This window comes from Miniopterus schreibersii (assembly GCF_964146895.1).
Source record: "Miniopterus schreibersii genome assembly, chromosome: 7".
NCBI classification, from domain to species: Eukaryota; Metazoa; Chordata; class Mammalia; order Chiroptera; family Miniopteridae; genus Miniopterus; species Miniopterus schreibersii.
In genome coordinates, this window is record NC_138108.1 from 22,578,921 (window position 1) to 22,606,874 (window position 27,954).

Sequence of the window (27,954 nt, forward strand, 5' to 3'; positions counted from 1 at the left end):
TCCTGCTGAGGGATCAGCGTGAGGAAAGGCACGAAGGAAGGAAAGTGTCTGAGAGAACTGCAAGTAATTGTGCATGGTTAGAGCAAGGCAAACTAGAAGATAAAGTTGGAAAAATAGGTCAGAACCAGGTGGTGAAGGGAGTGATCAAGCCAAGGAGGCTGGACATTTGTGCCAGTGACGACAGGCAATGGGAGCTGTGCTGGTGGGCTACATACATTTTGGAAGGTTTCAAATCCTGCAACATTAGATACACTAGGCAATCTATTTAAATAGACTCTCAGTGCAACTTTGACAAATTAAAAAAAAATGTTTTTCAAGTATATTATATTTGTCATCTGATTCGTGTATTTGGTTAGGCAGAGCGCTGGTAGTTTGTATTTTATAAACGCCTGTGTTTGTTAAGTGTATTGTTCCTGGGTGCTTCCTATGCTAAAGTTATGGGCCAAGACCTCCAAAAGTTAACGTTTTAAGGGGTTCATCTGCAAAATAGGGATAATAAAACTTCCAGGCAGATTGTTTGACTGTTGAAGAAGATGTATGCAAAATATCTTGGGTGGTTACTGATACACTATAAATAGTAAAAACTAGTAGCCATTGTTACAAGCATTGGCATAGATATCAACTGAGAAAAACAGCAAGAGATGACAGCCACATTGTCATGAATCACATCCACAACACCTGCTCAGGACATCTTTCCACTGGGCATGGCTTTGCCAGGCTCACAATCAGCACAGACCTGGGTGGCTCTAAATATCGCACAATTAACAAGAAGAGAAGCTTCTAGATTTGGCACCCTAAGAGCCTAAAATGCCTTAATAATACTGTTTGCTGAAAGCTGCTCACACTGGAGGGAAGAAATAAACCTGTAATGTGGTCTCTGCCTCACTCGGCCTAGACTTATGCTTTGAGTAATCTGTGGCCCTGACTCCTTGGGTTTGGAAGTACATACTTTCTAGGCTGGAAAGGCGAGACGTCAAGTTTTGTTGATACGCACAGTACATTTTCAGAGGTACATTATAATATGCAATTTTATATTCTACTTTCTTTTTAGCTCATGCCATAGCATAAACAGTGAAACAGCTAAAATAAACAGTGCAGAAACTTTACAGATCACTCTCGAATCAACTCAAGTCCAAACTGTCTTGGAAACTTCCCTCAGGGGGAAGTGTCCTCTTGCCTTGGGGACAGTGACATGAAGATTTCCCTCTGGCTTCCTTGCCCCTCAAAAGCAGCAACTCCTCAAAAGCAAGGAGAGAGGAAGGAGGGAGAGAAAGGGAGTGAGGGGAAAAGAGGGGGTGAGGAAGAGAAAAGGAGAGATTGGAAAAAATAGGAGGAGAGATGGGGAGGAGAGAGAGAGAGAGAGAGAGAGAGAGAGAAGTATCTGACAGATCAGTGCTGGGAAAGCAACCAGTTAATCAAAGGGATTCCTTTTTGGCCACAGACTGCCCGACTCTCCTTCCCAATTCATAGGGAAAAAGAAAAAAAAGAAGCAAAAAAGAAAGAAGAAAAGAGAGAAAAAGAAGGAAAAAGCATCAGAGCAGTTATCCTGCAGCAATCTCACACATGCAAAACCTTCCATGCGCTGACTCCTCATTAGCTTACTGAATCTGACAGCATAATTATCGCAGCTGCTTTGCGCTCAGAATAAATAAATACGAAAGTGGGTGTTTAAACATTTTTTGAGAAGGCAAATTCAGTCATCTAGACAGTCAGTAGGACAAGTTTATTTAAAACTTTTAGACTTTTATGTATTTAGATCACTTGGGCGCGAGATAATGAGATGGTTGTCTTTCCGTCTAATTGAGTCCTAAGCTCTTGGCTGTTGGCTGTCACCCCTTTCAAACTTTGCTTTAACTTTCCTTCCTTTAGAAATCTGATCCTGGTGTCTCCATTTACTCTTCCTGGGCTGAGACCCGGGTGAAGGCGCGGTGCACTGGAGTGCAGAAAGTGACTTAATGGGATTGAGGGGCTAAATACCCTTTCACAGGAAACAGGATAATCGAATCTTTTACTTGTCTGCAATGGCTGAAAGAGGAAGCACAAGTTAAAAAGAAAGCTTGGAAATTAAGCTATCATTTCAAAGTGTCTTGTAATTTCTACAGTCACGTGGTATTTGCACTACTCTTACACATCATCTGCTAGAGATGCTTAATTACTCAGAGTGCACACGCCTTGTGAGCACACAGTAATTTTAGCTCATGTGTATGTATATAGGCTTCATATCTTTAAAGCCCAAAGGATCGCAGTACTTTAAATTGAAGTTGCTAACTAACAAGGAGTGGACTTAAAACTCTGACTGGGGCACAGCACATATGCATTTCTGATGAAAGTAGATGATCTTTCTTTTTAAAATTAATTAGTGACTATTTATCTTTTCCTCTCCCTCCCACCTCTCATTCTCCCAGGACCAAATTTATATGAACCCTTACATTCAGTGAGTTAAAAGCTTTATAAAATAAATATTCTGTCAATCTGGGATAAAGCAAAACTGGTATTAACCCATTGTGCAGGTTGAGAAATTGAGGTTTGTGAAGGCCAATGATGCATCTTACATTTGGGAAAAAAAGGGGAAAACTCAGGTCCTTTACCTCTCAATACAGAGCTTAGACTCCCTGTACCACTGGTCATACTTCATTCTTTTAAACAACAGAGGCAATATAACATCAACATTAAAGAAAACTTTAAAAAAGGAAAAATTACCCACAATCCTCCTACACTGGAAGAGGATTTTATTTTTATTTCCTACCTTTCAATTTTGTTGATATGCATAATACATTTCACAGGTGCATCTAATATGTAATTCTGTACCGTACTTTCTTTTAGCTCATGTCGTAGCATAAACACTTCCATATTACCACGCACTCCTGTAAATTCTTTGAAGTGGTCATGTAGTGCTGTCTGCTGACTCAGTATGCCAACGTCTGTTCAATTGATTCTCTAGTGTTGAGTATTTAGACGGTTTCTTCAATTTTCATTTTGTAATTTTTAAAAATTATAGACAACACTGCAATGAACATTTTTATGCATATAGGTGTTTTGTTTTTTTGGTTTTTTTCTGTTCAGTTGTTTCTTTGTATAATTTCCGGGAACCAAAGTAAAGGGTTGAAGGTTGTAACCATTTTCATGGTTCCTGATATGTATGCCACAATGCTTTGCAAAGATTTCCCCAACCGACACCACCATCAGCAGAGAATTATTTTACCACAACCTCACAAACACTGGAAGTCATTAGGTTAAGGGGGGAAAAAATAACTAATTTTACAGTTATTTGTATTTATTTAATCACTAGTAAAGCTGTCTATTCCATGTGTTGTTGATATGCTCTTTTTTTCCTTTGCAGAAATTGCTATTGTATGCCTTTGCCCAACTTTCCATTAGATCCCTGATAATTTTCTTATAAAATTGAATGAGTTATAGTGAAACAAAAAAACCCACCACTGATTAAGAAATCAAAAAAGCCAAAGGTGATTGTGTATTAAAAGAAAAAAAGAACAGAAACTAAGACAAAAGGTCAGGGGTCTCTGTTAAACATAACATTGAGCCCTCTTAATTGTGAGATATTAAACATGTTACCTGGGAACATGTGGAATCTTTCCTGGGAAGGCTTTAAATTAAACAGAGAGAGAACCTGAGACTGTGGAAAGGTCATGGGAATGAGAATCCAAATCTTGGTTCCAATCTTCATTTTGCTACTAACTTTCCATTTGATCTTTAGCAAGCAGCCGTAAGAAATGGGAAAGAGCGGCTTGGGAGTCTGAAGTCAAGTCCTGGCTCTCCCACTTACTAGCTGTGTGACTCTGAGCAATTTACTTAGCTTCTCTCAGACTCAATTTTCTAATATGTAATATGAGGATAAGAACTCCAGCCTCACTAGTTAGTGTACAGATTAATAAGAATTTATGTAAAGCACACAGATGCCCCACAAATGGCAACTACTGTTACTCTCTCCTGGGTGCCAGGGATTCATCTATATAATGAGCATATGAAATAGCCAGTCTCTAAGATCCTTTCCCACTCAAAGGTCTCTAACTCTTTCCTGAAAGGTTTATCTTTACTTGGAGACTTTTCATGCTAACAAATTTAACCAGTTCAAGGGCTTGGTGGGGCTGAGGGACTTCATTGACCCACACTTCTCCTAGAAACACAACTCTGTGTAACCCATAAACTGTGTCTCAACCCAACATCTCATCTAATGGATTGGAACGGGCTGAGGACAACTTTGAGCATAGAAGGTAAAGAGGTGTGTTATGGAGGACACTTCCTAACTTGCTTCTTAAGTACTGATTAATGAAGGATTTAAAAGGTAGAGAGAGTGGTTTGAGTTAGGTTACAAACTCCTAGGAGTAAGATAGAGTTGAGAGAACTGGCTTAGAATCTCCCTTCCCTCTTCCCCACCACCCCTAACCCCTGAAACCTGGCTTCTAGAATGGCAACATATTCTGGTTAAATTTTGAATAGACAATAAAAGCAATAAATAGAACAGATTTGATATCATTAGCATATAAAAAACTAGACTAAATTTCACTAATACATGTTAAAGAAAGTTTAAATTGTTGCAAGAAGAAGGCATATATATAGTGATGAGTAAAAATCAGGATGAAATATGAGTCAGAACTGTGCCACTATTATTAAAAAAAGACACCTTCAGAATAATGTCAGATGGTATTAAGAGGAGGAAGATGCTCATCTTTCATGACCCACTCACAAAGCCATCCTTCATCCCCACAGCTGGAGTTAATCTCACCTCCTTTGAACACCCCGAGCACTTCGCACTTCATCTGCAGCTGTTTACATGGTTGTCTCATTTCCTTAAAGATTGTAAGCTCTTTGAGGACAGGGTCCATGACTAGTTCATTTTTGTATCCCTCAGTGTCACACCTAATAGACACTCCCTAAATCTCCGATGAATGAACTGGAACATAATTCTTCCACTATGTCAGGAACCTGAGTCTACTTTAGGTCCGTAGTCTCAGAGATAAGCAAAATAACGGAAACAGGTTCAGAATAGAATCATGAAACAAAATGAGTGAGAGAAACAGAACCTATACTTAGGGGTGAGAAGAAGGTCAAAGAAATTCAGCCTAGAGAAGTGACTTTGGAAAGTGATATCAAGGGATCTTCAAATTTATTAAAGAAATAATATTAAAAGAAGGCCTGAAGTTTTTTTTATTGGAGCAAAACAAAAAATTACTCAGATTTTAATGGGCACAATGAGTCAGCCTGCTGAAGACCTACCAGGATGTAGCTATTAGGGTGGTGTGATGAAGGCTGGAGGTAGATGCTGTGCCTTTCCCATCCCTATACAAAGTATGAAAGTATAAGAAGGACTCCAGTAAATTGTTTTTGCAAAATTACTTGTGAAACAATTGCAAGCCTTTACGTTTTAGGATTCCCACTCCCCGCAAGATGCTGAAACCTGTTTTAATAGAGAAGGGGGATTTACCCCAGGAAGGAATGGTAGAGACTCAGCCTGGGATTTGAAAAGCAAAATGGGTCCAACACAGAGAGAGAGAGAGTCTTTGATGTCCTGCCGATCAAGGACTGGGGCTTAAGGACCAGACTCTTAAATCACGTGGCATTTACTGCCCTAGATTTAAAAAAAACAAAAAAACTTCTGCGGATCAGTGTCTGTGGTTCAAAATGGCCAGTTTCCAAAATCAGTCTTAACTCTCCAAGGGTAACATTTGGAAGGCTCCCTGCAAGAGCAGAGTGGAGCCAGTTTCTAGAAGGGGTGGCTTAATGATTTTCTACTCTCCCCACCCCAACATCATCACTGTTCCTTTCCCAGAGCCCAAGTTCAAGCTGAGGGCAAAAGGAATTAAACGAAGAAGCTGAAACTGCAGCTAAGATCAGGGAGTTGCCAAAGGCCTAATTTTAGGTCCTCACTGCCCCAGCTGACGTCCTGCTCTGCTGGCTCAGCCGTGAGGACCACAAGCGTGGCCGTAAGCCGGTGACTGAGTGAGAAGAACGTCTCCCTAGCCATCTGCAAAAGCAATTAGCTTGGTGGTGGTGTGTTTTGAGAGAGACTCCCGGTAATTTCTCCTTCAACAAGTGTTTCTTCAGGTGTTCAAGAGTCAATAAAGGAAAACATCGGTGCTGGGCAGAAGTTCCCACAGGCTCGCCACTCTCATAGTCACGCTTCTCCACTTCACAGTGCTCTCCAAAAGGGAACTAATCCTGGAATTCCTGGATTGTCAGGGCAAGTAAGCCTCTGATTTCCTCTGGCCATCAGCTCACTGCCACAACCTAGAGAAAGTGTTGCTCGGCACTTCTCAGGCTTTGCGACAATAGACATGGATGGATGGGAGCAATTCTCGCATCTGGGGGAGAATTTCTGTCCCTCTTCCACGGAGGTCCAGGCTGCCCTCCGCCCTTCACACGTTTTCTAGCCACAGGTTTCATGCTTAAGTTGTCTCCTTCAGAGGGCAGACAGTAAGAGCTGGCACCTCCCAGATCAAAGGGGAAACAGAGTATACTTTAAAGTCACAACTTTCTTATCCTGCAACCAGAATAATGAAATGATAGAAATATAAGCCCCTGAATTCTCACCAGAGAGCAAAATTTCTTGCATAATTATGGCAGGGAAACTCTCTTGACAAACCACTCCCAAAAGCATGTCTTATTTTTGCACAATTCTCATTGCTGGGGCTGCCCACCAGGGAAGGGGATACAGATTCTGTGCCCCCACAGGTTGGGAACTATGATAACCGGCTGGTGTTCTCTGTCTGCAAAGGAGGCTCTTAATAAAGGCTCACTGATGGGCAATGGAAAAGGGGGCTGGTACTGCCGGGCCAAGGGAGTGCATCCTCAGTGGCTGTGCCCTTGGTTAGGCCACAGCTGTCAAGGTGCACAAACTGGCCCCAGCTGCTTCTTTATTTTCTTTCCACTTTTCCTGGTAGATTTGCTTTCCCTGTCTGCTCGTCTCAAGTCCCATCTGTCGGTCTGTCTCTAAACCTGTTTCTGCACCCCCTTCCACACTCGCGCGCACACAGACACACACACAGACACACACACACAAACCCCCAGTGCCGGCCCCCTCCCCCTGTCTCTTGGCGCTGGCTCTTTCATCTTCTCCCTCCGGGATTTGAGATGTCGCTGCAGGAAGTGCTTGTCGGCCTCGGCAGCAGCAGCAGAAGCCCTGTGGCTTTGACAAACCTCATTTAATTGGGAGGAAGCCAGGAGAATTTGAAAGAACTGAAACATCCACGAAGCTCCTTTTATCAGGCATAATTTAAACTCTGCATGGAAAAACCCCTATATGTATAAAGAAAAGTCAACTTCCCTCCTGCTGTGAGCACTCTTCTTCCCCCCCCCCCCCCCCCCCCCCCAGCACAGGCAGACTCCTGCAAGATTCCATCTTTTCATTTTTCTAAAAGTGTCAGAGTAGATTTGGGCTCTGTGGCTGGGTGAACACTGAAGGAATACAGATTGGTCTCTCTTACACCCAAATGCATGAGCGTGGGCGCACACGCGCGCGCACACACACACACACACACACACACACAGACGCACACACGCATGCGAGCAGAGCCCCTCTGTTGGTGGCTTCGCTTCAGATGGCCAGGAAAAATCAAAACCCAAGTTTCTAACTACACCTCAGTTTGCACAGTCATTGTTTCTTCCTAATTACCCTTCATCAGGCAGGAGCTGATGCCTGGAAAACTTTGAAGATCCCAGCAGTTCTCTGTGTGTAGAATAATAGATCCTAGAGAAGGACCAATGGGAGAAGTTTCTTTAAGTGGAGAGGGGAGTGAGTGTGTGTGTGTGTGTGTGTGTGTGTACACCCAAGCGTGTATCCTTGCCTGAAGTGGTAGTTAGAAGTCCTAAGCCCCAGAGAAGAAAGCTAAGAAGGAGAGATCTAGGGGCTCAGGCTGGGAACAGAGGATGGAATGGGAGTGGAGGAGGGATGGGGGGGGGCAAGGAAGGCACCAGTAGAATGAAATGTCGCCCGGAATGCTTTTTATTCCACCCATATGCCAAACCGTGTCCCTTCCCTCCTTTCAAATTCCACTCTGGGTTCACCTCCAGTCTGATCCATCTCACCTGAGTTATTCTAGTTCCTCCAAGGAACTGCCTTTAGCGCACACATATTCTCTGAACATCTGCAGCTGATTACGCACAGACTGTAGCTGTTTAGATATGATTTGTGCTAATATGTGTACGAGGGTGCCCTGTTTCCTCTTCCTTACGCTCTCTTCCTCCCACGCCGTAGGATCCTCGAGGTCAAGGACAAGCCTCTTTTTCCCCTCAATTTTTATAGCACTTAATATGTTCTTGACACTTAACGGCAACTTAATAAATACTGATGGCTGACTCTTCTCACAGGGTTAAGTAAGGCACATTAACCCCAGTTGTATGATTATGGTTAGTTTTGGAGATCCTAAATGACTCACTTTAATAATAAAATACCTTGAGAAATCCCAAACTAAGAGCTTTGGACTGTTGCAGGACAATGTCCTAGACACAGTTGTGCTGAGTGTACAAACCCTGGAGACTGGCCAGCCCACAGATCCAAGGATCTTGGGCACAAGAAGCTCCTCACCCCATCCCAGTACCTTCTTCCTAGTCTGAGTCCCTAGACTTTCCTTCTTAGCTTTCTTCTCTCCAGCTTAGGACTCCCTAAAAACTGTTTACAGTTGAATGGTGGGTGTTTTCAAAGAAACCCCACCTAAGGATAGCTCCCCCCCAACAGCCCTGGCCACGACCACACTGCCCACATCCTCTGCATAGCCCTTCCTGGCCACATTCTGAGAAACAGGAGGAGAGCTCCAGCCACATGATCCCTCAACAGATTTCAGATTTGGAGGATGACCTCAGGCCCCGGCAGCCAAGTTGATTTCAGGGTAACTTGTGTTTCCCGTGGGCGCCTGGCCTGGAAGGACGCTCCCCTCCCCATAGCGCCCCACCCTGGTACTTCCCTTGGCAGCATCAGGTTACCAATCAGGACAGGCTCTGCTCTCCTCTCTGACATATCCATGTCACCTATCATCTTACACTCCATGGAAAGAGAGATGGGGGTTGTTAGAAACTTTGGATCTGCTTCTCCTGGCAGATGCTAGTGAAAGCAAACAACCCAGAGGCAACTTTCATCTCACCCAATTTCTAAGTGTAAGTGCATATATGGGAAATGTTTGGATCATTACGAGGAAGTCTGTGTCACCTCAACCCACCAGTGCTTTTGAGTTTCAGAGAATCTCATGCCACACTCCAGCAAGATTGGGTCCCATCTTGTTTCTCCAGGGCTGATTGATCTCTAAGCTCACTTCTGGTTGTACATTCTATGATTCTCCAGTGCTCGGAGGAAAAGCCTAGACACCGGGACGGACACACACACACACACACACACACACACACACGCACACACATATTCCCTCACTCACCATCGGGGAGCTGGTGCAGCTGAGCTGGCAGGGAGCTGAAATAGTCATGAACCAGGGCTTCCTGGGCGGAGACGCGGTCCCTAGGAAAGCCTTTCAGCATCTGCGAGGCCAGGTCTTCTGCTTCAGGAATTCTGCCCAACCTGAAAAAGCGGGAGAGAAAAAGAGTTTCTCCAGAGGCCTCCCTTCTGAAAAATAAAAGTGGAAAGGAGTAAGAAAAGGAGATGGCTGGAAGGGTGTTTCAAACAGAACTTTCCCGGGGTTAGGAAAGTTGATGGCAAGTGGAAAAATAACCCTCACACTGAAACTCTTACCTGTCCTGTTACTAAGATGAAGGGGAGAAATCTCAGTATTCTATCGTTCAGCCCCACCCCACCCCACCCCACCCCCACCCCTCGCCAGCCTCCATAGTGTCTCTGGCACCATGTATACATCAAGGACCCAGAATTATAATTATAGAAGCAGAAATATATAATTAAAGACTCTTCTTTGAGGGATACGGCAGCCTCTACCGAGCAGAAAAGCCGGATTGGAAATATGCTCCAAGGGCAGTAAGCATAGACTCCTGGAAGGGGAGGAGGGAGAGAGGCAGTTCTGCAGAGGAAAGCTTGGGTGGAAAATGCCCTTATATACAGTGTTCCTGAAGCTCATCTCCCAGGGTTATTAGCTAAGACACTCTCTTGGTTCTCCCTGAGATAGAGCACAGGAAGAGAGATAATTAAGTACCTAAATTACAGTAAGGCAGATCCTCAAGTTGACCTTATGTTGAATTATAAATCCATTAGTTGAGCAACTACTTTGTGCTAGTAGGGGGTTGGCTCTGAGAGATATGGGCAAGAATCTGCCCTCTGGCAGTGTGGTCTAGTAGAGGTATCAGACACTAGACAAATTATCATACAAATGCATGAGTACAACTGTGAAGAAAAAGGCCTAGATACCTGACTGAGAGTGGGAGGGGCTGGTTAGGGAAGGCTTCCCTGAGGAAGTAGCATTTGAGCTGAGAACTGAGGAACTGGAGTAGAGGATATGGGCAGAGATCTGTGGTGCTCATACAGATCCTGGGGTGGGAGGGAGAAGAGTGAGTTTAAGGGGAGAAAGGCCAGTTGGCCGGCCTGGGCAAAGAGTGGGAGAGGGGCCAGATATGGAGCTAGGTAGGGTGGCAGGAGCTAATCCTTCAGGCCTTGTGGGTCTTCATGTTTCCTATTTACTTATAATGTTTGAAAGTCTTTCCTAATTTAGTGCCACTCATTTAAGTACATTCATCTCTAGAGCCCACAGAAGGGTTTACAAGTGGGAAGCCACAAGACAGAAAATTGTGCAGATCCCAGGAGGCAATTAACCACAGGCCTGATGTCTGACATTCAGAATTAAATTGCATGGCCATGCAAATCCCCATTTAAGCAAAGATATATGGGCTTATTTAATGCCAACTATACATACCAACCTGAAGCAACAAAGAACTGATACCCTTTCCCTTCCACGATGCAATGATGCTGAGAGTCCTGGCCCAGAGTCCTAATTTGCCTAATTTTTGCATAACACATGAGAAACTTTCAGGTATCTAATTCCCATGACATAAAACTGTTTCTACAAACTGGTAACTTTACCCTCAAACTCAGGAGTAATTGCTTTATAGACTTAAAGACAAAAATCTGCAAATCCCCAGTCCTTGCAAATTTCTAGGCTGGCTAAGAGACAAGGGAACTTAGGGCGGAGGCCGGCTCAGTAGCTGGAAGCCTGAAGAAGGGCTGGCGGGTATGGGTGCCCTGCCAAGCATAGGTTTTCAGGGCTAATGAAATGGGGTTTGGATTGCTAAGGCCTGGTATCACTCTGGAAGGAGATTCAGGGAAAATCTTGTGAAAAAATTGCCGCTGGTTCACCCTCATTATAGGGTGGTGGGATGTATGCCAAACTTGGTGCCTGCACCCACTCTGTGAATTTCCAGGGGGTGAGTGGGTGGATAAGTGGTTATGGCGAGGAGGCAGCAATGCATCTATCAGTGTCCACCTCCACACTCCCACCCCGATCAGGGATTTGTTTTCTCTGCACACTCCCACCCACGGGCTTATAACAATTGAATTGTTACAGAATTCCCCTGTAGAAGAGGCTCAGGAGCTGCAACATGATTGGGTAAGGAAGGCTACAGGACCTGTTTTGAATTGGTGTTAGCATGGCATGCATACTGTTTTTATTTAGACTCTGTTTATGTTGGATGGCTGGGGAAGCCAGGAAAAGCTCATGGAGATCACAGGGATAGTAGGGACACATAGGAAGAACAGGCCACTTTTACCAGAAAATTGAAAGAAAGGAGAGTAGGTACTGATCGGTGATCTGAGGACTTCGTTTTTAGGACTTTCCTCTTCAACTAATTAACCCTCCTCCCACCCTTCCCACAAGGTTGTATCAAGGCTTCTAGTGGTGTTGGGATTTGTCTCAGTCCCTTGGCCTTCAAAATATGACTGCCACCACCCACTCCTCCTGCTCCTTAGCTGGCAGAGCAGTGACCAGGGCAAAGGATACAAATGAAAGCTTTTCTTCCTATGAGCCAGTTGCATGTTGGTCTTCCCTATATAAACCCAATCAGTGCCCTCCCGAATATAAGCCTTTACTAGCAGCTCGTAGTAGGGCCACTCGATCTGGACAAACACCCTAATACTCTCTTGCTATTGGCATATTGCATTCTTATTTGTGAGCTAAAAAAAGAGCCCTAGGAATACAAATGTTGCTCCTTTGGACACAAATGTTAATTTTCTTCCATGTTTGTATCATTTTGCTTCTTTCTGCAACTGCCTTTACTGTCACTTTTCTACAATTTGAGACCCACTCCAACTCTTACTAGAACAGTTCTTCGCTGGCTACAACCTCTACTTTGGCTATGAAAGCTGGCATGAAACGTGAACACCACAAATGTTAATTTGCCCACCAGCAACTTTCCATATAGGCTAAATGTTAATAAATGTTATTTTTTAGGCTTATGATGTTAACTACCAAACATGCTTGGAGTATCTTGCAGAGTTAAGAGAACCCACAGAGCCAATTAAAGAGAGTCTGTGAATAAAGACAGAGTTCTCTGGTGAAACTCTCCTTCTAATAACAGTTCAAGAAGTGAGCACTGTTCCATCATTAAAATAATACATACTTACTGTAGTAACACTTAGAAAATGCAGAGAAAGAAAATTAAAACCAGTCTGTCACTCTGAGATAACCCCCTTCACTCAAAGATAGTCACCATTGCTTTCGTGTTTGTTTTTAGTCCTTTATTTTTATGCTGATATATTTTTTTACAAAAAAATGAGATCATAATCTACATGCTGCTATAACCTACTTTTTCCACTTGACTGTCTTGGTCATCTTCCCAGGACTTGGAATAGCTTTCTAGGACATAATTTTAGTGGCTGCGTAGCATTCCACTATGTAGACATACCTTAATCTACGTAGCCAGACACTTATTGAAGTTGTTTCCCTTTTTGTTAGGGTGTGAAAGGTTACTATTAAAATCACGCTGTGGCAAATATCTTCAAAGCGACATCTTTGTGTACTTGTGTGATGGTTTTCTTAGTGTAGATTCTGAGAATTGAAATTCCCAGGTTGAAGGATATACAACATGTTAAAGTTTTTTATTAAGGATATCAGCTGTTTGTACCAGCTTCCATTTCCACCAGCAACCTGGGTGAGTTCCTGTCTCTGTGTGCAAGGAAAACAAATTCATTCCAGCCGACCTGAGTTGCCACAGGCCTCAGTGCTTATAAAAGCCATAAAACAGATTAAAATTGTAGATTGATCCTAAAAGATGTGCTAGGTACGAGAGCATCCGCATTAAATTTTAGATGTCCAGAATAGAAACGAACTGTAAGAAAAATAAAAACCAGGCTTTGTAAAGCACCATTGACTAGCCCATCACGCCACTCATTTAAAATCTGGTGGTTTTCAGGAACCTGAGGCAACAGCACAACCTGTGTCTGAGTATAAAAATCTCCCACTGCCATCGCTGCCATCCCCCTCGACAGTAGGACCTGATCTGTTTGTAGCACAAGGCTGGTCACTGTGAGTTCAACTGGGCTCTTTGTTGTTTCCGCCTAGACTCAGAAAAAGAGAAAAGGGGCAGGCATAGAGTGGGCCCTTTTTTGTTTCCTTCAATTTTTCAACTTGTTTTTATTTTGAAGTAATTTTAAGTTTACAGAAGAGCTGTAAACTGAATGCAGAGAGTGATCTTATATATTTCACCAGCTTCCCCTACTGTTAACATTTTACCTAACCGCAGTAAAATGACCAAAACTAAGAATTAATATTGGCACAATACTATTTACTAAGCTGTGGACTTTATTCAAATATCTTCTCCCCCCCCCCCCCATAATGACCTTTTTGTTGTTGTTTCAGGAAAGTGGGTACTTTTTAATGCTATCAATTTAGGACACCCGCAATAAGAAATGTTTCTAACACTAGGAAGAAATAACATCAAAGAAGCTATAACTTTCCAATCAGCCTAACAAGTAAGTGCACACTTGCTCGGCCCACGTTGATGGGGTCACCGTCACACCCCAGGCGAGGCCCTGGAGGGCGTTCAAAGCCCTGCACAGATCTGATGCACCTCTCTGAAATCTTGTAGAAAAGCCAGTGACACCTACTCGTTACACTTACAACCTGATTCAACTGACAGGTCACAGAGACTTGTGCCCTAGATGATCCTGGCTCTATCACTCACTTAGCTTGACAGCCCTGGCCAAGTTACTTAACTTCTTTGAGCCTCAGTTTCTTCCTCTTTGAAATGGGAATGAGATTTGTAAGGAATAAATGAAATAACATAGACAGCACCCTGCTAGGCACATAGCAGACACCCCACCTAACATTAGTCCTGTTTCAATGCCACATACCTTGCCAAAGCCAATAATTGTCTTGTGTGATAATCTAGGCCCGTGCTGTCCGATAGAACTTTCCATAATGATAAAAATGTTTTATTTCTGTTCCGTCCAATACGGTAGCCACTACTCACACGTGGCTACTGAGCCCTTGAAATGTGGTTAGTGCAACTGAGCAACTGAATCTTAATTTTAATTAGTTTACATTTAAATAGCTACATGTGGCTAGTGGCTATTGTACTAGACTGCACAGTTCTAGACGTTGCTCCTTGGCACTGAGGATCTGAGCAAAGAGAAGCCAGAAGTCTTAGCTAAGACAAAGGTGTTGCTGGGAGCCAGGCCATGGGCAGAGGTGCTGGGTGTTGCATGTGGTCAGAAAAGTCAGAGGAATATTCTGCTAATTCAAGTCCTGCTCAGACCTAGAAGGAAGGGCTGGTGGGACGATAGCAGGAGCCTGGTGGCACTTCCTTCTGTCACTCGACAGTGCCAACAGCAGCAGCACAGGGCATTAAGGTGGTCTGCAGGTTTGGAGTTAAATGGTAAGCCAGTAGTGAAATGGAAGAAAGCCACAGGCAGTGCTAAAATACAAATATGTCTAGCAAGGGGTTAGGGGCCGGACTGTGCCGGCAAGAGAAAGTTTGCACATTTTGAAAGAAATGACAAACGGCAGTTCCCTGGAGCCAAAACAACAGGGTCTTTCGGGTGGTCCGGTGCGTTTGAAATAAGTGTGGAGTGTGGGGACTTCCTGGCGGGGCCCGTCCCTCCCCATAAGAGATGCTTTGGCAATCCACAGTTCTATAGCGCACTAGTCTACCGTTTGCGCTCTGACAGTCACTCCACACGAGGCTCTCTGAAGCACATGAAACTCTAGGTCTGGAGAAATCAAACGAAATTCCGTTGGGTTAAACTCTACCCCAGTTTCAGGGAAGAACAACATTCGAGTGTTCATCTGGGACCTCTTCCCCGTCTCCCCACCTGCGAGAGTGCGTTTCTTTGACATCTGAGCTCGTTTCCCCTGCCTCTGATGTTTCCTCACTGCCCTTTTTGCCTCTTCACTGAGGCAAAAAGCACAGAGCCTCGGCTAATTACTCTCAGATCAAATAATACTGGTTATTGTAATTGGTCATTGTCCGAAAACACTGAGTTCTTCTTAGCCCTGAGGTTGCCTGGCACGGCTTAGTTAGCTAACTATTCCGGGAATGTCTCTATTATCTGTTTTACTTTGCAAAAGAAACTAGGGATTTGTTGAAAGCTGGTAATAAAAGTCTGCCCTGGTCTGAGCCGGGACCGCGTAGAGAGGGCCTGGGAAAGCATGACCTCCATGAATCAAGCTGCCCCCCTCCAATAGCCACTCAATGATGCTATTGGTTTCTCTGTGTCAGAGAATAATAAACTCACTGGGTTTTCTTGCGGGCCAACACTCCCTCGTTCTCAGGGCCTTGGGCATGGCGGAGGGGCACAGAACCATTTTAACGACTAAATGTGGTGAAAGTAAAATGGTTCATGGAGAAAAACCACCAGGCTCCCAGGTGGTTGGCTCTCCCAGAGGCATCTTCTGGGCATGGGGGCCACAGAGCGAGGTGCTCAGTGGACTGAGGTCCAGGAAGTATCCCTGCAAACCCTGCTGAGAGACAGGCTTTCCAAGGTGGTGCTTACCTGTTCCAGACATTCTGAAGGCTCTGAGGTTTCAGCAGTGGGAACCATTCTGAAAAGCACACACAGACACGTTAAAAAACATAGCAACCCTAAAATCCTGTTTCCAAAAATATGAAAATCCTAAATGTTCTTCTTGGCTTGGAATAAGAGAGAATTCAGGTATCAGATAAGCAAAGTAAAAGATGTTTAAGGCCTCTTATAACTATGAATATTTTATGATTCTGTGTAAGGTCATTATTCTGGGCTGAATTGTGTCCTGGCCCCCAAATTCATATGTTGAAGTCTGAACCCCAGGTACCTTAGGATTTGACCTTATATGGAAATAAGGTCATTACAGGTGTAATTAAGTAAGATGAAGTTATTAGGGTGGGCCTTAATCCAATATGATTGGTGTCCTCATAAAAAGGGGCACAGAGACAGACATGTACAAGGGCAGACAGTGTGGAGAGACACACGGCGAAGCCAGCCATCCTTCCCTCAGAGCCCTCAGGAGGAACCAATCCTGCCACCACCTCCATTTCAGATCTAGCCTCCAAAACCACGAGACAATACATTTTTGTGGTTTAAGCATCCAGTTTGTGGTACTTTGTCACGGTAGCCCTAGTGAACTTAATACAGTCACAACATTCAGTAAAGTCAGCAAACATTTACTAAGCATTTACTGTGTGCAGAGCAGGTGATACAAAAGAAATCTCCCCACCCTCTCAGAGCTTATAATTCATTTGAGAGAACAAAGTTCATTTGCATGAAAAGTCTTGTGACAGATGATGGGGTAAAGTCTCAAAAGTGGTAAAAAGTAAGGGGGCTAATTTTATACATCACTTGCAGTAAAAATGGAAGTGAATTCTGGTTTGAATGATGCAAAATGGATGATAATAAAATATGTGATTTTTCTTTGGAGTACTCTTTATAATATTTACATGTGGATACATGTGTTTCAGTTATTCTTGATATTGACACTATTTAACCCAAAATAAAACCACCATAAAAGGGAACATTTTCTCATTCACTCAGGAAATACTAATTGAATGCTTACTCTATGTAAGGGCCATAAGAGGAGCTACACGGGATATAAGCTGATGTTCCTTATCAAATCTGTTTCCCACTCCAATGAGAAAAGAGTATTTAAACTCTCATTTAAAATGATGTTTTTGCCTGATAGTTTTCTTGGGCCTGAAATATAATTGCTGTGGTTTTAAAAGATCTCTTTTTCCAGCTCCTGCAGGAATGGACTACACCAAGACTGTTTACCCAACAAAGAATTTAATTGTAGTTGAACAAAATATGATTTTGTTCTATGTTTATTTTCTTAAATTTATTATTTTTTAAAATAAAAATCACATTATTTTGAAACTTCAAAAGTAATTTCAATTCAAAATGTAATTTTGAATTGAAACGTTGTGTTCAACATTTGTAGAGTGAAAGGAGTGGTAAATGTTGTAGAGAGAGGAGTGATTAAAGAAAGCAACTGAGCCTGGCTGGTGTGGCTCAGCAGCTGAGCACTGACCTAGGATCCAGGAGATCACAGTTCGATTCCTGGTCAGGGCACATGCCTGGGTTTCTGGCTAGATCCCCAGTAGGGGGTATGCAGGAGGCAGCAGATCAATGACTCTTATCATTGATGTTTCTCTCTCTCCCCCTTTCCCTTCCTCTCTCTGAATCAATAAAGATATATTAAAGAAAAAGAAAGAAAGAAAGAAAGAAAGAAAGAAAGAAAGAAAGAAAGAAAGAAAGAAAGAAAGGAAGGAAGGAAGGAAGGAAGGAAGAAAGGAAGGAAGGAAGGAAGGAAGGAAGGAAGGAAGGAAGGAAGGAAGGAAGGAAGGAAAGGAAGGAAGGAAGGAAGGAAGGAAGGAAGGAAGGAAGGAAGGAAGGAAGGAAGGAAGGAAGGAAGGAAGGAAGAGGCTGAAGCAGAGTTTTCAAGGTCAGATGCAACCAAATGTGAACCACTCTGCTGGTGTTTACAGTCCCAGGTGGGGGCTCAGGGAAGCACTTGTACTACAGGTTGTTTACTCTCTGTTCAGATGATTGTGCCTAAATTCAAATAACCGTGTGGTGGAGGTCTGGGGCGGGGACTGGGTGTGGGGTGGAAGGGGTCAATGAGGAAAAAAGGGGACATCTGTAATATTTTCAACAATTAAAAAAAAATATATCTGGCATTTGTTTTGAATGTTTATTTCCAAATCATTTTCTGCTGCCTATTTGCAGTTCTTACCTGGCCAAACAAAATTAAAATATTTCCTTGTTCAGTCCTATTCCAATTTTTGATCAACATAATAAAATCCATTTCCGTCCTCTCCCACGATCTGTTTCTCCCTACTTACAGCCCTGTGTGCTGTGATTTTTGGTCTTTAGCATTTTAATACCACTTCTAACTTTAGTGTTGTTCTAGCAGAACATGGGTTTAGAATAACCTGAATTAGGGACTGAACATGAAACCTAGGGTTTGAAACTGCTGCTTCAGTTTCACTGAGACCTTAAGCAAGATACTTAAGCCTGTTTTCTTGACTCAAGTTGGAGGTCATACTCTCTTCACAAGGACGAAGTGATTCCCTGAATTTATTGATTCATTGAGATAATGAATGTAAAGTGCCTGCCCCAGAGCATTAAACAAAATAAATCCTGTTTGCTGCTCTTCTTCCTCTTCTTTGAAAAGTGATGGGCAATGTGCACCATGTGCAGTTAGAAACCTGGACCCAGGTTTTGAATTCACATTGTGCCACTTACCGGCTGTGCAACCTGAGGGTATTGTTTAACCTCACTGGGCCTGAGTTTTCCCATCTGCAGAAGGGGGATAACTGTAGTTCCTCCTGCCTAGGGTTGCAGTGAGAATTAGGATAGTGAGTGTAATATAAGTAATTCCTTACCCTTTGCCTCTGTTCTGTCTCTTTCTCTCGTCTGATGTACCATGCTTTTCTCTCTCCTCTCAGGTATTCCTGCCTTATCATTCTCCTTGGAAACCTAAAGTTGCATTCTACTGAAATTCTAACGTGGCCCTAAGCTCAAATTCTTATAAGCCTGGCTTGATTTCTTTGGAGCCCTCAATGTGTACCAGGAGGCGTGCTTCTTAGCTATGTGGTGTAGCAGCATGAACACAACCCTGGGTTTAAATCACCTGCCATTTATGAGCTTGGAAATTTGGGGCAAATTCCTTAACCTCTGTGATTAAGTAACTCCAAAGCTTTCAAATCTGTAAAATGGGAATAATTTTCCCAGTTGTATGGGAGAATTAGATAAGATTACACACTTGATGTGCAGTAGGGGCTCAATAAATGTTAGTCTTATTCCTTTTTTTTCTTCTTCTTCTTGTTTTTACCTTTGTTTTGGAGAGCTAGCATGGTCTAACACAGTGGTTCTCAAGCCAAACTGCATATTAGCATCCATCATCTGGGAGAGTTGTGAAATGAAAGGAAGCCCTGGCTCCACCCCCCAGAGAGTCTGATTCACCAAGCCTGGGGAGGGCCCAGCACTGGTCCATTGTTGTGTTGTTATTATTGTCTTTAATGGTCTCCAGATGTTTCCAGTGTGGCGCAAAGCGAGGCAAAGGAGGCTGGCCTAGCAAGGAGAGCAGGGTTGACCACTCACCAGCACCACCCACACACTTCTCTGAGGCTCATTTCCTCAAGTGAGCTTGTTGAGAGAATTCAATTAATCAAGGTATATAAAAATTGCAGAACATAGTGTCTGACATATAGTATATTTTTCAAAGATGGGAAAGAGGAAGCCCAATAAGGGAAAAATCAGTTCCCATCAATTCTACCAGTAAAGGATGGCCTGTAAGAGTTGGGCTGGGAGGCAATGTAAGAACATTGAACTTGAGGTTCCATGTCTTGCTTAGACTGTGCCTGACTCTCTTCCTACATCTATTTTGTAGCTGCATTAGCTGAGACAGAGGGATTGATGTGTCCAGGGTCAGTCAGGTTGCTGTCATGAAGCCCAGCCAAAGCCCAGTGCCTGTTTGTGGCCTGCTTTCCCACTCCTATGCAGATAACCTGATGTTGAATGACCTTGCCTCTCTCCCATTGATTTCCCCACCACCACCCAGTAGTTAAGCTGCAAGCGATCAATGAGAGAATGATCCACAAACAGGCATTGTACACACCACCATTCCAAGAGTGGTCTGTTTCTCTGGCTTCAGTAGTCTCTAAAAATCATAGGTTTATAGGCAGCTTATTTCCCTTCTCCTAACAAAGATGACAGTAAATCATCAGACCAGATTTTTCTCCATTTCTCCTTTTGCAGTTCTCTTTAAAAGTGTTTTCATTGGAGTTCAATGGGTTTTCGAGGTAGGAAAAGCAAAGTAAGCTATATAAGCTGAACATTTAAGTTCCCCAACTAAATAGAGTAAAATTAAAATAATGGTTGAATTGTTGCTATCATAGTCAAATAATGCATTTTCCCCCCATAAATATTTAAGAAAGTTCATTTCAAGAACAGTGACCTTAGTCAACAGAGATTTGTTGATTGATCGATAAAACATCATGAGGACCATTTTGAGTCTTACCTCCAGGTAAAACATTTTCTAGTTACTATAGCCTTGCCACAATCACCCTAAGGTTATCTTATAGTGCTGTCTACTGAACTACACCTCTGGAACTTCCAGAATACAATGCATTCTTGAGATACCATATATTTAAATAGTTGATAATGGTGTTAGCCTTATTTCACTATCTCAAGCAGTAACTTTAAAACTGCACCGCAAAAATCTGTAGCTCTTCTCCTGTCTCCACCTGCCCCCTACCCCAAATATATACATTCACAACCTACTTACTCGCTGCTTGTTTCCCCCTTCTGAAGCTCCAGTAATCTTTGGCTCAGAGTCTAAATTAGGCTCTTCTGATGCTTTGCATTACCAGGCTTTAGATTCCTGTTTGGTATCATCAGGATACCAAAAGCCAATGGAGAGTGGTCCTTGGCATTTGAGCCTGGCACTCCAACTCATATTTGTGGTGTGTCACTTTTCTAACTCTACATCAAAACTTTCTGTGGATTCTAAGAAAATATCCCATCCTCTGAAGCCTACCCCTAAGGTAATGGTCTTGGTAGAGGAAGAGAAAGCCAGATCTTGCTCCCTGAGGGTGGCTGGAGAAGGTGGAGGGGATGGCATAGCCAGGAGTCCCTCCTCTTTTGCCAGGGAAATACCATGTTTAAAGTCTGTCCACCCTCATAAATGACGTTTGAGCTATAGCTTGATCATGTCATTTGGTGCTTAGGGTATTCAATGATGCATCATTTGACATTTACCATTCCCCTGTAGTCTCAAAAATGTTTAAGGGCCACCATATGGAGGCATTGTGCTCATCACTGGGAATACACAGAAATGGTACTTGGCTTTCCCACCAAAGAACTTTTGGCCATATGCTTTCTGTGGTATATTATCACCATCACCACCATCATCATCATCATCACCATCATCATCTTCACATCATCATCATCATCTCCTGGTTTTCTCAATCTTCACATCATCATCATCATCTCCTGGTTTTCTCAAGCCCCTCTGGCTGTTCCTTCTCAGCTTCCAGAGACTCCTTTCCCTTCTGCCTGATCCTCAGTACTGGTCCCCCAGGGTTCAATCATAGTCTTCTTTCTCTACACACTTTCCCTTGGGCAAATGAATTCACACCCAGGGCTTTAAATACTACTTTAAACAGATGACTTCTGGATTGTATTTCTAGATTAGACTCATGTAATCATGGCTTGTATTTCTAACTGCTCTCTAGATAGCTCCATTCAGTGGCCCCACAGATACATTAATCTCAAAATGTCCAATCCTTATAGTCATTACCTTCTCCAAAAATCAGTTTCTTCCCTCTTTTACTTCCCGTGCCAGTGAATGGAGCTATCATTCTCTCATCCACTGCAGATGGGTTTTCCCTTCACAACTCAAACCCAATCAGTTATAATGTCCCCTTCACTCTACCACCCATATGCTTTTCAGACTTGACCCCTCCATTCCTTATCCATTGCTATGGCTCTAGTTGAGACTTCCTATTTGTCTTCAAGAATCTAGAGCATCGCCACATTGCTTCTGGCTAATTTAATTCTACATATCTTCCAAGCAATTTCTTCTAAAATTAAAATCCTGCAATATCACTTCCCTGCTAACAATCATCCAGTGCCTTTCTTTGTTTACTAGTCAAGTCCAAATCCTTAAGATGATTACAAAGCACTTCCCCATCTAGTCCTGGCCCACCTTTCCAGCAATGTCCCACCACAGAACCAACGTTCTAGCTTCCCTGAGCAACTTACCTACTTGGTATATTATCACATGTACCTGCTTTGCTGTTCCTCTGTGTTAAATTCCTCGGTCTGGAATGTCCTTTCCCTCTTGTTTTCCTGGGAAAAGCCCACTAAGTCATCTTCGAGACCCAGCTCATGCCTCTCTCTCAAACAATCCCTAGATTCCCCAGACAAATCAAGGGGGCCTTTTTCCTAGTCTTCCTAGAGGTCCCCAGGGAATGTTGCTATATTAATACTTTACACATTGTATTATTTAGTGTTTCCCCCTCCAGACTGTATGCTTCCAAGGCAGGTATCAATGTCTTACTTATTTTTGAATCTCCTAGTCCCAACACCTAGCATTCAATAAATATTTGTTGAATGGAAGAAAAATTGATGCTTGGACAAAAAAAATTAAAATAAAATAAATTTACTAAACCTTATTCTTAAAATGCAAAAAAGTAACTCAAGAAAGCCCACATGTACATCCTGCTCTATGCCTTACAGACATCAATGACATGAAGCACTGGCCATGAAGGTGGGGAAGGAGCCTCCTGTTTGAGCCAGTTCCATGATATTTGGAAATATAAGGCTCCTTTTCTTAAACTAGGAAGGAACATAGCAGGGTTTACTTGAAAAAAAATTTTTTTTAACTTGCTTTCACTCATTTGCAATTTTTCCTAATCTTAACTACTTTAAGATCATCTTGTCCCCCTCAATAAAACTAATAATTGCCACCAAATAAATTAAAGATGAGAAAACTAAAAATAAATGTAGAAACTAGAAGAAACTATTAATGAAGATCAAAGTGTGCTGTGTATCTAAATGGATTTCACTGACTGGTTTGGGGGACGGGTTAATAAAGATGTTAATAGTATCTCCCCAGGAGCTTTCGGCAGCACTCCAGAAGCGCCACAGTAATGAGCCCAATCAGGGTTCACAGATTTGGTGAGTGCCAGTGGCTTCATTAGCTGGAGCAAGGAGGGGAGGGGGGAGCGTGGTGGATGGCAGCTGCTGGAATCTCATGGCAGGGACTCCACTCATAGTACATTCCAGAAACATGTCGCCAAGCTCACGAGTTCTAAAATCAAGTCTGGGTGGAAGGACATAATCATTTAGAAATGGATTTGGAAAAGTGTTCTTAGCTGGTCCCCAGTCTGGGTCATGGTTTTGTTACCAAATCATTATATTTTCCCTGTTGGGTAAATGTTTGAAAGGTAATATGGAACACTGTGAGAGCACTACCTTGGAGTCTAACAGGTCTGGACATTCTGAGTCTCCCTCTTCCTGGCTACTTGACCCCAGGCAAGACACATACCTCCCTAAGCCTCAGCTTCTTATTTATAAAGTTGGGATGAGAACATTGCCCCCCATCTGATATGGTTGTTGTAAATCAAAGTGGCATAATGTATGTAAAGCGCCTAAATCATAGTTAGTGCTCAATAACAGTAGTTATTTCCCAATGATAAGATGAATAATAACTTACATGTGCTTCCTTGGCAAAGCAGGCAGAACAGGATTTTTAGAGTCCTAGAGGGTACAACTGGAACCAGAACCCAGGTTCTCTGACTTCTAGTCACTCATTTCATTTAACAAATATTTAGTGAGTATTATGTGCCAGTTAGGGGGCATGTATAAAATACTAGGAACACTAAAAGGGGTAAGGTTTGCTCTGTAGAGAACTTCAGCACTCTTTCCACTGTGCCATGTTTTGGGTGAAATCAACAATGATAACACTAATGTTATCCGTGATTCAGTAGCCCTTACTGGATACTATTAAGTAGCATGTAGGTAATAAGGGTCCTCCCAGGGAAGAGGCCCGTGGCCATAGAGTCGGCAGGCATCTCACAACAGTTGTGTGTGTGTGTGTGTGGGGCTGGTGCATAGAGCAGAATGGAGCCTTCTCCAGCAGGGACAGTTTTAACAAGCCCTCAAACTGACTTAGGTAGGAGTTTGAAAACTGCAGGCCAGCTCTTAGCGTGTGTGAATTCAAATAATGTTTAGGCCCAAGCAAGGGAAAACAAAACTCAGTTCTGGAGCTAGGAGGTGTGCCTGACATCTAGAAGGAAGCCAGGAAGGCAGGGAATGAAACATAAAGAAACAGGCATAGTGTCAGTTCTCACATATCTGTCACTGAGTCGGAACCTTGGTGAGTCACTAAGCAGTTCAATGAATTTCCACACTGTAAAACACAGAATGACAACTAACTTTTGTTGAGCACCTACTAAAAGTAGGCATACCGTGTGTGGTGGCTGATGTTAACTAGACTTAGTATGGTGATCATTTCACAATACATACATATATCAAATCATTATGTTGTACACTTAAAACAAATGTCAATTTTATCTAAAAAGAAAAAGTTAGTACCATGGCAGATGCAGGTGAATAATTTCACTTATTTCTCAGAACCACCCTGCAAAATGATACACAGGGATACAACATGACTAATGGAAGGAGGACAGGATTTGGCTGTGGATTGACCCTCTGCCAATTAGGAAATGCCTCTGTGGGGACCTGGAAGAAAGCCTCAGCTTCTTGGTGTAAAATCGTGGTACTCCCACCAGCATGGACCCTGGCAAGCAGTAGTAAGGATTAGCAGTTAATTACGCCCTGTGCTTGGCACATAGGCAACACTTTCTCAATGGTAGGATTGTTCCCATTTTGCAGATTAGGGGAATAAGTAACTTCTTTAAGGGCCCCCAGAAAGTACAAGGTGGAGCTTGGACTTGCAGGTCCATGTAAGAGTTGATGCTCATAGTTAAAACCTCTCTTTTCAGTGTTTTCCCCCTTAGTTCAGCCCACTGAATAACTCCCTTGGCTAGTAGGTCATGTGACTGAGTGGATGCTGATGCCAATCACAACAAACACACAAAGACATGCTTAGGACCCTTTGAGCCCAAAGCATGGTAGCTCTTTATCATCCCAATAGAGACAAGGATCATTTTAGATTTTAATCATCTGTCCCACCGTGGTGTCAGATGAAGTGAAGCTCTTACACTGGATTTCAGGTCAAAATAAAATATTCTGAGAGAAGGGCTGGATCGCTCTATTATGCTGTCTGATGGCAGCAGTCCTGTTCTTTCCATCCCTATTATTTCTTGCTTCCACCTGGTGGTCAAAAGTTGAAAAGGCAGGAGTACTGAAAATAAGTAGGCATGAGCGGGATGCATTTGCCTATGTTCATAGCCCATCTGAGTCTAGGTCCCTGTAGGGCTTTTAGTACCGCTTTCCTGCCTTTTGATTTCCACTAAGTTCCTCCAGTGGAAAATCTTTCCATGTGCAGCGTTTCTTTCCTGGGGCTGAAAGAACCAGGGTAATCCCGGATGCTTCCCTGGAGCTGAGCTCATGTCGCAAATCAGGCATGATTTTCAGCAGATATTTCTTTAAAAGTTTGAAGGCCTCTGTGGACTCTATTCCATTCTCGATCAAAGAGGCAGGAATAAGATGCTTTGCACGCACATCAGGAACTAATTGCCAATTTGGCAAATGCATTGGCTAATGTCATGCACTGTTATTTCTAAATCCTCGCCTGTCCTTGACCCCAGCATCTAGACGTAAACTTGGAACCATTAGTGAAGAAGGGTAAAGTCTTCTGGTGCCCCAAATGGCACTGAGAGGGATTTAAACTCAGCGCTTTTGAGTGTGGTGAAATGAACCCAGCAGTACATTAATGCTGGGATTTGAGCTCGCACAGCATGAGTGCTTTCAAAAACTGTGTTTAAGGAAGCAAACAGAGCCACGGCAGACCCTTTGAGTGGAGCAAAAGAAGCTGGATGAAACAATCAACGACACATTAAAAACCGCAACTGGGCTGCAATCATGTGGGCAGAAAAAAAGTTTTTCTTTATCACAGGATCTTTGCATCTAATGAGATGGTGACTGGGCAACCTCCAGAGGAGTAAGGCCTCTGTTTACTTTAGCTGAGAAATGTCTAAATATTTAGTTGAGTCTTTTAAAAGGCTTACAAGATTCTGCGGCAAACTTGCCTCTAAGGTATGTTCTTATTAGCTCTAGATTGCCATTGGAAAAAGTATTTAGAGGAAATTTAGAAAAGAAAAGCCAGAAGATATTACCATTAAAAACACAAATGTTGCCCTGGTCGGTGTAGTTCAGTTGGCTGCAGCACTGTCTTGCAAACCAAAAGGCCATGGGTTTGGTCAGGGTGCATACCGGAGGCAACTGGTCAATGTTTCTCTCTCACATTGATGTTTCTCAAATTAATAAACATATCCTCGGGTGAGGATTGGGGGGAAAAAAAAGCACAAATGTTAACTTATTTTTTTCTCTTAAAATTAACTATTTTTAACGTTCTCCAAATATTTAGTTTAGAACAAATGCCTTGCCCTTGCCAGTTAATACCTTCTCTTAATCGATTCTAAATTGTTACGTTTTACATATGCTTTACTCCTATTGGTTCTAGTTGGACCCAAAGTGCTTGAGGCTCAAAAGGGAAGGGACTCCTGAGTGCATTTTCTTGAGGGCTAGGAGAAAACTAGAAGGGCAAGGGAACTTTGTAAAAATGTCCATAGGGCCCCACCGTTTAAATTCACACCACTGTCTTGCTTTAGCAGATTTTAGCCAAGACCAATATCCGGTTTGCTCTAAGCTTCTGGGATCCTCTGTGCCATGAACCCAGTGCCTCTAGTTGGGGTTTTCACCTTTTTGGACTTTCTGATAGCATCCCTCTAGCATGCAGTCCTTTATCATTGCTTCCTGCGGACTCTTGTTAAGGGTCACCAAAACTGCTCCCCTCCCCCACGGCAGGAGGCCAGCTCAGCCCCTGCTCCCCGCCAGTTTGATTAATGTGTCTTGACTAATTGTGTGAAAGATGGCAGGCCTTTAGCAAGTGTGACCAGCTTATTGTTCAGCCAATCACAGGCGCCTCAGTTAGCATGTGAAAAGGGGGTGTGTTGCCAGGGGAGGGTGAGTGTTCTGACGGCGGAGTCAAAGGAGGAGCATTTTGGGGGGTCACAGAGCAACACCCACTTCTTTGAGGGGATGTTACTATGCTCTACTAAACCTGTAAACCTCTGGCTCAAAGCACTTTTTCCCTCCTCCCTCTTTTTTCAAGGAGATCTTTTTTTCCCATGGTGCAAGCAGGCAAGACACTGGCTACTCTGCACATGGAGTTCACGTTCCAGGGTTTTTAATATTTCACTTTTATATTTCTGTTAGAGAATGATCCTGCTGAGAGTCTGGGAATCTGTGCTCGTCAGAACCCCCTCACTGACACTTGGATATATTGCTCTGAAAGCTATCCCAGGAGAAAAGATTAAACAAAAAAAAAAAAAAAAAAAAGGAAAGAAAGAAAGAAAGCCTACTTTTCAAAGCCTACTTCTTAATCTACCCACATCAAAATAAGACAACTGGCCCTTTGAAGCAGAGGACACAGAGCTCTCGGCCAGCTTGCTTAAAATGGGGGGTGGGAGGGAAGAAAGGAAGGGAGGAAGGAAGGACAGAAGGAAGGGAAAAAAAAGAAGGAAGGAAGGAAGAGAAGAGAGAAAGAAAGAAAGGAAGGAAGGAAGAAAGACCCGTCTCTAAAATTACACACCTCTCTTACACTGCCCAGATTTAATCCGGCACAACAGTCTGAATTGACAGATAGGAAACCTGCAACCCTACTCACCAGTGCCCCCAAGAAGATGGGTAACTGCTCAGACAAATCTGTCCAGCAGGGTTAGGTTTTGTTTTGTTCTAATCTGTACAAAGAGAAATTGTTGTCTTCCTAGACATAGTCCAGACAAAGCCTGGAAATGGCAGAGTGGACATAGATGGACACGGACGGGATGATCCTCCCAAGTTCTGAGCTCTTTGGCTCCTCCAAAATTGCTGTACCAACTGAATTCAAA

General features: G+C 43.0%; 1 protein-coding gene across 2 annotated transcripts in view; it reads right to left on the minus strand.

The window, feature by feature from the left end:
- Nucleotides 1-27,954, minus strand: part of CDK15 (cyclin dependent kinase 15) — a 78,150-nt gene that overhangs the window by 4,826 nt on the left and 45,370 nt on the right. For both annotated transcript variants that reach the window (XM_081142695.1, XM_081142696.1), the window contains exons 11-12: nucleotides 15,890-15,938; nucleotides 9,381-9,520 (exon numbers count right to left, since the gene is read on the minus strand). In XM_081142695.1, the coding sequence (XP_080998821.1) occupies nucleotides 9,381-9,520; nucleotides 15,890-15,938 (189 nt within the window). The remainder of the gene's footprint in view (nucleotides 1-9,380; nucleotides 9,521-15,889; nucleotides 15,939-27,954) is intronic.